The sequence below is a fragment of the Camelina sativa genome, chromosome 2, assembly GCF_030686135.1.
Source record: "Camelina sativa cultivar CO46 ecotype springtype chromosome 2, ASM3068613v1".
In the NCBI taxonomy this organism is placed as follows: domain Eukaryota; kingdom Viridiplantae; phylum Streptophyta; class Magnoliopsida; order Brassicales; family Brassicaceae; genus Camelina; species Camelina sativa.
Window position 1 is genome coordinate 24,182,360 of NC_141881.1, and position 13,870 is coordinate 24,196,229.

A 13,870-nucleotide genomic window follows, 5' to 3' on the forward strand; every position below is an offset into this window, starting at 1 on the left:
GCACTGCAACTGGCTATGGATGTTTCCACACAAAAAAGCTTCGAGATATTTTTGTATACCATGACCTGAATTTGAATATAATTATTCATTTCTACAAATATAATCAAATCTTTTTTTTTTTTTTTGACAAAACAAACATAATCAAATCTATGATTCTTAATCTTCATGTATATACTGCACGTATCTTTTGGTTTTGGCACCACTCCACTCCATATTACGATAAATTCAGTCAAAATCATTTTTTAAAAACTGTACCATGCAATCAATAATTCAATAGTATCTAAAGAATTAATAGTATATATTTCTTCTTTTCATACATCAAATCAAAGATTAAAATTCAGAATTGAAATATATTATATTTCTTACCTTATATAATAATGTTCGACGGGATTTATGCTTAATTCTTTACTAAATATGGGTTGATTTTAGAAAAGTATTTTCATTCAATCAGAACCGTGAAGAAATGAGACCGTTACTTTCCATTGATGCAAAAAAAATAAAATTTATCATAAATAATAATTATATTAAAAACAATTAAATTAAAATAAAAATAAAGAACAAAAATTCGCTGACCCTTCGTTCCTTATCTCTGACGTGGCCATCACTCTCCAGATATTTTCTACTTGGTTCTAATTTAAATACTCACCAACCCTCACTTCATTACTTCACCATCCTCGTCACTGCACCCTAAAACCTAAAGCTTGCTCACAGCAACAACAACAAAAGACATGGCAGCCATGGCTTCAACTCTCTCTCTTTCTTCAACCAAGCCACAGAGGCTTTTCGATTCCTCTTTCCATGGCTCATCCATCTCCGCAGCACCTATCTCCATCGGTCTTAAACCACGATCAGGCTCTGTCTCCGTTCGCGCCAGCACCGCTGGTTACGATCTGAACGCTTTCACTTTCGACCCGATCAAGGAGTCGATCGTGTCTCGTGAGATGACGAGAAGGTACATGACTGATATGATTACTTACGCTGAGACTGACGTCGTCGTCGTTGGTGCTGGATCTGCTGGTTTGTCTTGTGCTTATGAGATCAGTAAGAACCCTAATGTTCAGGTTGCTATCATTGAGCAATCTGTTAGTCCTGGTGGTGGTGCTTGGCTCGGTGGTCAGCTTTTCTCCGCCATGGTAAGATCTTTTTATTAGTTTGCATGTCAGATCTTATTCTGTTTTAGTTGAGAATTAGGTTAAGATTGATCTTACTTTAGGGTTTAGGGTTTCTTATCTTTTGGGATTTGATTGTGTGTTTTATGGTAGATTGTTCGCAAACCAGCTCACTTGTTCCTTGACGAGATTGGTGTTGCTTACGATGAGCAAGACAACTACGTTGTCGTTAAGCACGCTGCTCTGTTCACATCTACCATCATGAGCAAGCTTTTGGCTCGTCCTAACGTGAAGCTCTTCAACGCCGTGGCTGCTGAGGATCTGATCGTGAAAGGAAACAGAGTTGGCGGTGTGGTCACTAACTGGGCTCTTGTGGCTCAGAACCACGACTCCCAGTCTTGCATGGACCCAAACGTCATGGAGGCCAAGATTGTGGTTAGCTCATGTGGACATGATGGTCCTTTTGGAGCCACTGGTGTCAAGAGGTTGAGGAGCATTGGGATGATTGATCATGTTCCTGGGATGAAAGCTTTGGACATGAACACTGCTGAAGACGCTATTGTGAGATTGACTAGAGAGGTTGTTCCTGGTATGATTGTTACCGGTATGGAAGTTGCTGAGATCGATGGCTCACCAAGAATGGTGAGTTTTTTTTCAGTTTCCTTGACCAATCTATTTATTCGATAGCCATTTAAAGATCATGTCCTGAGTGAATCTGTTGTGATGTATAGGGACCAACCTTTGGTGCTATGATGATCTCGGGACAAAAGGCTGGACAGCTTGCTCTTAAAGCTTTGGGACTACCAAATGCTATTGATGGAACTCTCGTCGGAAACCTAAGCCCAGAGCTGGTCTTAGCCGCAGCCGATTCAGCTGAAACCGTAGATGCTTAAGACAAAAGGGTATTTTTTTAACTTCAGAAAATTTCCCTTGATCCTTCGTATGTTTGAAGGAGTGCAATAAAGGAGTTTAGGTGTTTAAGCTGTGACTATTTATGTCTTGAACTTTCTCTGGTGTCTTTGTTTCTCTTCTCAATGAGATGTGTTTCTTCTATGTAAAATATCTTATCTGCTCATTCGTAATGCGTATGTTCTCGTTATTCTCCTTCTTACAAGCAGCTTTCTAGATGTCGGTGGCATGCATGTTCTGTTTTGTAGCTATTCAAATTATATCTAAATATTAAGTTTTAAATCTTTAGATTATTTAGAATGGCTTCTCTCATTGCAGGACATATGATTCATCTTTTGAGGGCTGAATTTAAATGGTAGTTATGTATAGATAGAGCTGTCTAATGTCTCTCTAGTTTCTCTGCTGATGAGTGAATAAAGAGTTTATACTTTTAGATGTTCAGAGAACAGAGGAAAACCATAAAATAGGAGAAAAATAAAGTTTACAATTCTTTTATGAACATATTCATATGTCTGACCTGTAATTCAAATACTCCATCCTTATTTACATATATAATCCGGCTTATACAAGTGGAACAATGAGTTTAGAAAGGAATCGATGATAATTTTTTCTTTTAGTGGAAACAAAGATTACAACATGGATTTGTATGAACAGTTTTACAACGAGTAAGTTGTTGTGTAAGTTAAGAGGTCCATGGTTTCTTTTCTTCAGAATGCTTAGCCACCCAATGAATCGTTAAATCTCTGACCAGTCACACTTTTTGTCGCCGGATTTTGTGAGTTATCTCAAATATGTATAACAACAACATACAAAAACGCTACTACTCACAAATCTTCTCCAGTGCTATTTCTTTGCCTGCTGCGATTACAAAAACAGAACAATCAGAAAGACTTAGAAGATAGATAGCTGAAGAAGGATCATAAGAGTTTCTCAGTAGAAGCAAACCTTTTTTAGATATTTCTTATGAAGTTTCATTGCACCAGTACAGGCTTTCTTTGCATCCAAGTTCCCGGTTATGTCGTTTAAGATCTGTGCAAAACACAAGGATCGATGAGGAAGTTTATTCATTGGAAATGAGATACAAACCGGTGATATCTCTCTGCATTATTTATTACCTTTACAACATCATCGAGTCCTCGAGCTTCTGTCATAAGCTTAGAACTCTTGTCTTTCAAAACACTAGCCACTAAGAAAACCGAAATAGGCAAAGGACCTTCTGCACTTTTCCCTCCGTTCTTCATGTTCTCTCTCTCGTACTTCCCGCATTGGTTTATCGACTTTGGTTTACCTTTGGACGAACCTTCAATAGTTCTCTCTCCCTCGAACTGAGGCTCCTCATATAGAGAATACATTTCTGGATCATACTCTAATGCCCACATCATCTGCTCAATGAAATAATATATCACTCTTTATTAGTGTGCGGTCAAAGAGCAATGTTTCTGAGTTTATGAGTTTACCTCCCAAAGGTACAAGGAGTCGCAAAAAGAGAATTCTCTTCGGAACTGAACCATGATCATTCTAATCGCAAAGAGATAGTCACCACCACCCAATTTCTCTGCATTTCAAGATCCATAATTTTATATCAAGATCTCTCTTGCTCAATGTTAAAAGTGAGGTGAGAAAAGCTTTAATAGATACCTAAGTGATGGTGAAGCTTGGGGTCTATAATCTGAGTGATTGAAGCCAAATGAGTAAGCTGTGCTTCGACTCCAACTGATCTCCCCGTGTCCCGAAAGTTTCCTCGCTTTCAAGTTCAAGAAAAAGAAGAAAAGACCTTTTCACATTATCTAACTAGAGAGTAAAGACCAACATATATGAACACAAAACCATTGAAGTAGAGTGTACCAATCGGCGCATCAATCGTTCGAAACACCAAAAAGCATCAGCTTCATCTTCAAGAAGCATAATCATAGGGGAACAAAGATCACTCATTCCTGGTCAGAAGAAACAGTAAATAGATCAACTTTTTTCAGGGCTTGAACAAAGAATTTATGATGTTCTTGCTCTGAACATAACTGCTTACCTTGGCAATAACCAACGTCGTTATCTATCCAGGCGTAAAGAGCTAGAATATCCCAGAGCTTAGACAAATTCTCCTTCTTCTCATAGAATACCAAAGTCCTATCTGTTCGATTTACATCAAGACCTGAAAAGAAGAGTTTACACAAGTGAACTGAATGATATATTGAATCATCTCTCTCAAAACTACTTTCTTTTTGTGACCAAAGACATGTGATAACAGACCTATCTGGTGAAGTGTTAGCAACCATTGAATAACTTTCTTGTCCAAAGGTCCGCGGCTTGCAAGCTCTTTGAAGAAATCAGCACCATTCGCGCCTGAGATAATACATAAAAATCAAGATGCTTAACGTTCTAGTAAAAGAACTGATGATCTACTATTTCTTTAAGCAAAACTTGTTTACCTAAATTTGTTTCTTGTAGTACAAGAGGATCGTTAATGGGTTCACCCTTGTTGGTAATTACAGGTGCCGTAATAAATCCACCACTACCGATAACGGGAAACATTTGTTTACATTCCTCTTTCCATGAAGCATACTGCAATCTGAAAGGAAATATATATAGCAGCCAAGAGAATACAAGGTAAATAGATTTTGATAGAACTAGTTCACTGTTTGTATCAGTGGGAAAATTCACCTTCTACGTTGTCTGATTTGCTCTCTTTCTTCAAATGTGCTCTTTGGATCATAACAACCAAGTAAGAATTCCCAGACTTCTCCTCTAATCGATGGATGGATTCCCTAGTCCAGTCAAGAATGCAAAACAACAGTATTGGAAATGATAAGAAAATGCAATCTGATACCGTATTTGAGCAAACCGTGGTACATAAGGACTAAATATCAGGAATATTATATACAGAACAAATATCAGGAAACAATGTCTTGAGACTAACCCCTCGTTGGATACGACTTAGAGTTTTGCCAATATCAAGGAACCCTTCTGTTGTAAATGCAGCTTGCCATTTTCTTACACTCAGAGTTTTACCAGGCTGCACAAACATAATTTAAGACATAATTGTAGTGTCAGCAAAACGAGACTCTGCTATTCTCTAAAACGTAATCATGTGATGCAACTAAGAAAAGATCAGTGCTAGATATGTGGAAACTTAAAACAATCATCAGCATCAGAAAACATTAAACATGAAACTCTAAGCAAGTCATAGCATTATTGATGTACACAACCCTTTAAAACCATAACAAGTTACAGCTCTCTTCTCTTGTTTTAATCACATCAGAACAATTTCAAACAAAATTCTCCAAATTCCAAAAGGAGGAATCTGCATTTCTCTCTAAACACAACCCATGAGAATATCAAAAGTTCCAAAAAACAGAGAATTCAACCCATTCATAAATAAACCCAATGCTACATTGTAGCTGAATAGTTCATTGGATGCAAATTCACAGGAGAAGAGAATGAAACAAATCAGCAAAGGGGAATCGCAAAAAGCCAATATCTCATAGATAAAACAGAAAACGAATACAAATGCTGGACAAAGAAAAAAAAGGAACATACTTTGATCTTGAATTTGGTATTGGGGACATCAGTACACTCAGGACGAATCTGGTAATAAGAATCCCCTGGTTCTGCGAAGGCTCCCCACATTTATGTCAAACTTTTTTCAATAAAAATGCAAACTTTCCCGGGAAAATCAAACGAGAAGGATAGAGAAAAACAAACAAAAGAATGGGTTTTTATTTCTATAAACAAAGATTGGAGAAGATGAACAACAAAAGAAGCAAAAACTGGCACCCTCTCAAAAGATCAATTCTTTATCGATTTTGGAGAAGAAGAAAAAAAAAACAAATAGAGAGAGATCTTAAGAGGAGGGTCCAGTTTTGGAATCGGATTAAAAAGAAAAGATCAACAAAGACAGAACTATTCTTCTTTAGTTTTGCAATTGTTTTTTTTTTACTACTAATCTAATCATCAACTAGGTTTCGTTTTTACATGTTTTTAAAAAATTGTGTGGTTTATGGAGAAAGCTATGATTTTTTTGTGTGATGGTGATTAATTAAGAGAGGTCAAACAAAGCTTGTTGATCTGTCTTTTTTAATTATCTCTATCTCCCGTTTTTAGTAAACGAGTTTTAAAGAGAGAGAGAGGTGAGTCTTGTTGACGTACGGTGGGGTGTTAATGGCCCAAACTACCCATGACCGTTCTTAACGACGTTGTGTGAATGTTACTTTTGGTTTGGTTATACGGTTAACTCTCCAAAACCTTAGAAAAGAAGGTTTAGAAAACTGAACTGATCAGATCACATAAACCACATCTTACTTTTTTCTCGTCGATTTGATTTGGTCCTTGTTTTTGACGTGTTCAAAAGATTCTGGCTTCGGCATTAGTCGTTAGAGAGGTTTGTTTATTCAACTCACTCGTCGTTTCAGCCAAACGACAAAGTTATACTACTGTGTAATGCTATATAAACTTTAAAGGCCAAAAGAACTACTATTATTTATAAGCAAAGTAATGGAACAAACTATGTTATTGATGAGAAAGAGAAAAAGAAAAACAGAAACCGACATAGATTACATTTTGTTTATTAGAAAACAATAAAAAGTATATCTTAGATAGACATAGTCGAATTGACGTATAATCACCGATTATGAAAGATCCATTATTTGTCTCTTCTAAAATACGCGTAAAACACTACGATGGCAAAGCCTATAAAAACTGCAAAACAGGCAAAGAAGGCTATAAACCCCAGTAGCATCAGGCCCTCCATTCTTCTCGATTATAATCTTTGTTTGTATTGAAAGCTGAAAAAAAATAGAGTATATTCAATCAAGAAGAAGAGGTCTTATATAAGTTAATTATTAGCTTCCAAAACAATTATTGGAAAACTTTGATGACCAAAAAAAATAAGGAAAACGTTGATACAATTAGCTAATTGAATCTAAAGAAATGGTAAATTATTGAGCGAGTAGAAAGATATTGACTTTTTAGGACCCAAAAAAAAAGAGGTTTAAATGCTTATCTTAAACACGTATAATCAAATATATAAGCGTATCCTAAACATGCCATGTTAGGTTTAAATGCTTTCCAAAATTGAGAATCGTATATTAAATATACAAAATTCGATATTGTTTATAGTAGAAAGCATGTCATATATATATATCATCATAATTGAAAACGATTATTTATATGGCAGGCTAAGAAAATAGAAAGCCGGTAAGGCGGTAATAGTTAGCAATCCAAATATGAAAGATAAACATAAGGAAGACAGTTGAAATATCATAGCTTAGCTATTAGTATAATTATTACTAATGATTTGGAGTCTAAACTCTAAACTAATGTTAAAATCATACGTTTGTGTGAAGCAACAATATTTCCTTGTTCCTCTCCCATGAGAAAAAAAAAACAAAAAAACAAAAAATAGTCTCTAACAATTCTCTTTAGAAAATATGCAGACCTATGTACTGTATTTTGTTTGTATCTCGTACTTAGATTTCTCACGTTGTGGCTTTTAAAGCACTTCTGTCTATTAGATCGTAAAAAAAAAAAGCACTTCTATTGGAGTCTCAAGTCTGTCAATGAGAAAGTCTTAAAATATATATTAACTGAAAATGGCTAGATAAATAGATATGTTTCTGAAATGAGAGACCCTCTCTCATCAAAACATGAACATATGTTTGTTTGTTATTGATTCACAGTTTTTTTTTGTTGGGTCACAAAATCATATTTTACATTGTTTAGATTTGAACTACTATTTTTGGTTATTTGAGAAAATATATTCTATTCGAAATTTAGATAATATTTGATCTTAGAATATTAATTAATTAGTTCAGATATTATTTTTTTAAAATAATAAAATAAAATTATCTTATATATTAAGCTTTGTTATGTATAAATTTAAATTATCTATTAATATTAATTGATATTACTTAAAGTTGATCTAAATTATTTGTATTGAATCATCAAAATGTTGTAACACCAATAAACTAGAATAGTGTTTTGTAAAAAATCATATAAATAAAAGTAAGGTTTCACTCTCTCTTTATTGGTACACTTGGCAATGACTTTAACAAAAAAAAATTATATTAAACCATAAATTAAAAAACATTTAATCTTGACATTTAATTCATATTTTAAAATTGAAATCATATAAATTATGCATTGACTATTCAATTGTATGCATTGACTAGAATAGTGTTTTGTAAAAAATCATATAAATAAAAGTAAGGTTTCACTCTCTCTTTATTGGTACACTTGGCAATGACTTTAACAAAAAAAAATTATATTAAACCATAAATTAAAAAACATTTAATCTTGACATTTAATTCATATTTTAAAATTGAAATCATATAAATTATGCATTGACTATTCAATTGTATGCATTGACTAGAATAGTGTTTTGTAAAAAATCATATAAATAAAAGTAAGGTTTCACTCTCTCTTTATTGGTGCACTTGGCAATGACTTTAACAAAAAAAAATTATATTAAACCATAAATTAAAAAACATTTAATCTTGACATTTAATTCATATTTTAAAATTGAAATCATATAAATTATGCATTGACTATATTTCTCCATTCAATTGTATTAAAACAAGTAATAAATTAGAATTATAACTCTCATTTTCTAAATGTAATTTCTCATCACTTATTTTCCTATAAATACTCATTCTCTTATTTTTTTAGTATCTCATTCTTTCATTCTCTCATCCTCATCCACTATATCTCAAAAAAATTTTGTGTTTTTTGTTATTGTTGTTGTATGGCTCTAGAAAGTCAAATTAAATATCATTGTAAAAGCTTAATTCTAAATTTTAATTTTAAAGTTTGTATGATGTGTATATCTTACATTGTTTTTTATTTTCTGTTTTAAAAGGTTTATCTTCATTGTATATTTTAGATTAAAAAAATTATATTAAACTATAAATTAAAAAAACATTTAATCTTGACATTTAACTCACATTCTAATATAAAACTGAAATCATATAAATTATGCATTAAATATATTTCTCCACTCAATTGTATTAAAACAAGTAATAAATTAGAATTGTAACTCTCATTTTCTAAATATAATTTTTCATCACTTCTCTTCCTAGAAATACTCATTCTCTTATTTTCTTAGTCTCACATTCTTTCATTCTCTCATCCTCTTCCACTATATCTCAATTTTTTTTGTGTGTTTTTTTTGTTATTGTTGTTGTATGGGTCTAAAATTTCAAATTAAATATCATTATAAAAGCTTAATTCTAAATTTTAATTTTAGAGTTTGTATGATGTGTATATCTTACATTGTTTTTTATTTTCTGTTTTAAAAGGTTTATCTTCATTGTCTATTTTAGATTAACATCTTATAAGTCATTATTTCTCACACTCTTACAATATTCACACACAATAAGGTCATAAAGTTGAAAAGATCCATATTTAATTTTCTATTATATACTCTGGTTATCTCTCATATTCATGTATCATTTTTAATAATTTACAATGATCAATATAATTATCCATTTATAAAGTCTATTTTATTTTGTAAAGTCTATAAACTCTATTCATAAAGTCTATTTTGTTTTGTGATCCAATAGATAAATATGTAAAGATCAATATAATATTTATATTGTTTAAGATTTGAGGTTTTTGAAAACAAAAAGAACTTAATTAAAAAAAATTGGTCTTTTTGATTTAAGCAAAATGAAAAAATGATTCCAAGAAAAAATCATGTTTAACTGGAAGTGAAATATAGAAAATAATATAATTTTAAAAATACCATTTAACTAAATCCTCTAAAGATGAAACCATTAGTATGAAATCTAGCACTATAAATTAAATTGATGATTTAAAAAAAAAAACGATTGAAGTTATCCTTGGGGTTTTAAAAAATCTTTAGATTGAAGTTCATATAAATTTATAAGAAAACTAATTTAGTTTGTCACTTCAAAAGTAATATTTTAAATTTGGAATATTATGTGTGAATGTTGAATTTATATAACCAAAACAATAAAAAATGTAAGTTTAAATTTTGATTGAGCCACTTGGTATTCCTTTTCTTTTAAGTCAAAAATAAATTAAAATATTTATTTATAATTAACTCACTTTTAAAGGCATTTAACTCCATTAACTCAAATGTAACTCCTACCCAATAAATTTACATTCATTCCTCCAACTAATATATTTATCTTTCAAGAGAAAATATTTTTGGTTAATTTTAATATTTTTAATTATTTTAATATATATATATATATATATATAGCTTTAAACTTTGAAATGAGGAATATTTTATACACAATAATTTGATACATAGTTACTAAATTTTTTGATAATTTTATTTGATTCAATTTTACTATACTACAGTCTTATGTTTAAAATGTCATTAAGAAAAACTCTTTAATCAACGTTTAACCTCTATAAAACATGATAAACATAGATTCACTCATATTAGGAAAATGTTTAAATTCAATATTATTATTTATATTAATATAGCTTATCAATTTGTGATAATTTTTTTGTAGTATTTGTTAATTTTTTATTTATAGAAAAATTTATATATTTAAAATTTGGTATAATAAATAACCATACCAAAAAATATTGACAGGAGTGTTATTTTGAGAAATTGGTATAATTTTTTTTTAGATTCATACATTAGTAGAAAAATATATTCATACATTAGTAGAAAATATATTTTCCGATTATGTTATTGTTAATAGAAAAGAGCAATATTTTAATTTAAGAAAATTTAAGAAATATAATCAAAACTATCATGCATACAACTACGCATTGCGTGGACTAATAACCTAGTATATAAATATATATATTAAAAATGAACTGTCAAAGCATCTATATATAATAGCAAACTCACTTTGTCAACTTTTAATCCAACAGATGAGATTGATTCCAGTTTTAATCCAACAGTTTAAAATTATTAATCGTGTCTTTTCGTCGCACCCCCATCTTTCAAAAATCACACCTCTTAGTCTTTGCATCTCTTTGTTGTACCTCCTGGTTTCAAAAATCACATCCATACATTTTTACACCTTTTAAATCACACCTCTTAGTCTTTGCATCTCTTTGTTGTACCTCCTGGTTTCAAAAATCACATCCATTCATTTTTACACATTTTAAATCACACCTCTTAGTCTTTGCATCTCTTTGTTATACCTCCTGGTTTCAAAAATCACATCCATTAATTTTTACACCTTTTAATTTCACACCTCTATGTGTTACACCTCTTTGTTGTACCTCCCTGTTTCACATCTATTAATTTTTACACCTTTACATTTCACACCTCTATGTCTTACACCTCTTTGTTTATTATATATAAACTTTTCTTGACTACATAAACAAGTTTTGAAGAATTGTTTTCTGAGTATTAAAGAATTGTATTATTGAAGTGTTTTTTAACTTTCAAGCATCAATCTCTAATTCAAGGTAATTTAATTTTTTCTGCGAATGACCTGTAGTGTGTCTCTGTTAGATTATTATTACTGTTAGTCGACACTATTAAGTTCATACATTAATCTTAGTTTTGTTAACTTTAGTCTCTTCAAAAATTTTAGCCTTTCCGGTTTTCATGTTTTTGCATGGCTAATGTTATTAAGTACGTGTGCCATATTTTTTGCATGGCTAATGTTTTTGATTCTCAATGTGCAAGTTTTTTGACTTTCTGGAAAAACCTATTTATTTTTTCTAACAAACATGGTATAAATGTTAATTTTTTTTTGTAGGATGTCCATTAGATGTTCATGATCCAGGTTAGTTTATATTTTTTGTAAATAGAGTTTTTAAAAAATTGAGTTGAATTATAATTTCTTATACTTTCTGGGTTTCAAACATTTTGATAATATATAGAAATATTACAAATGAACATGGAAATAGAGAGTGCCGAAGAAAAAGCCAGACATACTTATGACAACACAAAATCAAATTCTAGAAAGCGTAAACAAGACCAAATGACAAGTCAAGTTAGAAAGAAAAGATCTACTAAAGGTAACTTATTTAGTCTTTGATGACTTTCTAATTTGTATATACAACTTTTAAAAAACGTAATGTATAACAGTCACTTTTAGAGTGATCTGGAATCTGCCAAAAAAAAAAAAAACAAGAAATATATAAAATTAGTGTTTAACTCAAAGAAGAGAACATCAAAAGGTGAGATATTATTATCACTTGTTTCACCACATCGACTTCGTTTTCGCTGTCGTTTATTGAAGAACATGATGATACCGATTCATAGACATAAGTGGGAATTCAATTCCTAATATATGGTTGATATACAGAAATAAACTACTCACCACTACAGAGCTAAAGTTCTCCATAAGAGCTCTCCGCTTTGTCTCTCTCTCTCTCTCTTAATTTTTTTTTCCAATAATCTTGTTTCTTCGTCGTACCCCCATCTTTTAAAAATCGCACCTATTAAACCATTTGTTAATGATCTCAAAAGTTGTAATGTTTCGGTCTAACAATTGCGTTTCTTCGTTGCACCCCCAGCTTTCCATGTTGGCATCCGTTAATTTTCATACCTTTTTGTTTTACACCTCTTTGTTTATATAAAGTTGCAATGTTTTGATATAACAATTGTGTTTCTTCGTTGTACCCCTAGCTTTTAATGGTTGCACTTGTTAGTTTTCGCACCTTTTTGTTTCACACCTCTTTGTTTTCACACTCTTTGTTTTTATATATATACAGAATTTTATGGACTTTGAAAAGAGTTTTTCTTTTTTGAGTATTACTAATGATCTCACCCTTTGTTAATGATCTCAAAGTTGCAAAGTTTTGGTCCAAAAATTGTGTTTCTTCGCTGCATCCCCAACTTTCCATGTTGGCACCCATTAGTTTTCACACCCTTTTGTTTTACACCTCTTTGTTTATATAAAGTTGCAATGTTTTGATCCAACAATTGTGTTTCTTCGTTGTACCCCTAGCTTTCAATGGTTGTTCTTGTTAGTTTTCGCATCTTTTTGTTTCACACCTTTTTGTTTTCACACTCTTTGTTTTCTCTATATAATAACAAACCCACTTTTGGGGGTCAACTTTAATCTAACGGATGAGATTGTTTCTATTATCTCATCAAACGGTTTAAAATTATTTATGATCCCAACAGTTGCAAGTTTTTTTCCAATAATCATGTTTCTTCGTCGTACCCCAATCTTTTAAAAATCGCACCTATTAAACTCTTTGTTAATGATCTCAAAAGTTGCAATGTTTTGGTCCAACAATTGTGTTTCATCGTTGCACCCCCAGCTTTCCATGTTGGCACCCGTTAGTTTTCACACCCTTTTGTTTTACACCTCTTTGTTTATATAAAGTTGCAATGTTTTGATCCAACAATTGTGTTTCTTCGTTGTACCTCTAGCTTTCAATGGTTGCACTTGTTAGTTTTCTCATCTTTTTGTTTCACACCTTTTTGTTTCACACCTCTTTGTTTTCACACTCTTTGTTTTTATATATATACAGATTTTTACGGATTTTGAAAAGAGTTTTTGTTCTTTGAGTATTATTAATGATCTCACCCTTTGTTAATGATCTCAAAGTTGCAAAGTTTTGGTCCAATAATTGTGTTTCTTCGTTGCACCCCCAGCTTTCCATGTTGGTACCCATTAGTTTTCACACCCTTTTGTTTTACACCTCTTTGTTTATATAAAGTTGCAATGTTTTGATCCAACAATTGTGTTTCTTCGTTTTACCCCTAGCTTTCAATGGTTGCACTTGTTAGTTTTTGCACCTTTTTGTTTCACATATCTCTGTTTTCACACTCTTTGTTTATATATATATACATATTTTTGTGGACTTTGAAAATAGTTTTTGTTCTTTGAGTATGATTAATGATCCCATCCTTTGTTAATGATCTCAAAAGTTGCAAAGTTTCGGTCCAACAATTGTGTTTCTTCGTT

The 13,870-nt window shown here is 31.4% G+C and overlaps 2 protein-coding genes and 1 long non-coding RNA gene across 4 annotated transcripts; 1 reads left to right on the forward strand and 2 right to left on the reverse strand.

Annotated features, from left to right (window-relative positions):
- The first annotated feature begins 554 nt into the window (after nucleotides 1–554).
- Nucleotides 555–2,213, forward strand: LOC147949146 (thiamine thiazole synthase, chloroplastic). Its single transcript, XM_087470882.1, has 3 exons — nucleotides 555–1,133; nucleotides 1,263–1,751; nucleotides 1,841–2,213. The coding sequence occupies exons 1-3, from the start codon at nucleotides 729–731 to the stop codon at nucleotides 2,000–2,002; spliced, it is 1,056 nt and encodes a 351-aa protein (XP_087327008.1). The 5' UTR covers nucleotides 555–728; the 3' UTR covers nucleotides 2,003–2,213.
- A 295-nt stretch (nucleotides 2,214–2,508) lies between these two features.
- Nucleotides 2,509–6,079, reverse strand: LOC104731072 (uncharacterized). Of its 2 annotated transcripts, none has more exons than XM_087470871.1 (12): nucleotides 5,550–6,079; nucleotides 4,930–5,025; nucleotides 4,674–4,777; nucleotides 4,442–4,581; nucleotides 4,263–4,355; nucleotides 4,042–4,164; nucleotides 3,864–3,952; nucleotides 3,657–3,762; nucleotides 3,476–3,573; nucleotides 3,134–3,400; nucleotides 2,964–3,047; nucleotides 2,509–2,876 (listed from the first exon to the last, which is right to left on the reverse strand). In XM_087470871.1, exons 1-12 carry the CDS (start codon nucleotides 5,637–5,639, stop codon nucleotides 2,862–2,864), a joined length of 1,305 nt encoding a protein of 434 aa, XP_087326997.1. In that variant the 5' UTR covers nucleotides 5,640–6,079; the 3' UTR covers nucleotides 2,509–2,861. The 2 variants fall into 2 exon arrangements, with proteins under 2 accessions (XP_087326997.1, XP_087327001.1); XM_087470875.1 differs by having other exon boundaries at nucleotides 2,509–2,873; nucleotides 5,550–6,054.
- A 383-nt stretch (nucleotides 6,080–6,462) lies between these two features.
- Nucleotides 6,463–7,739, reverse strand: LOC147949147 (uncharacterized). Its single transcript, XR_015570412.1, has 2 exons — nucleotides 7,447–7,739; nucleotides 6,463–6,793 (listed from the first exon to the last, which is right to left on the reverse strand). It is a non-coding gene; the product is annotated as an uncharacterized LOC147949147 (long non-coding RNA).
- Between the last annotated feature and the right edge of the window lie 6,131 nt (nucleotides 7,740–13,870).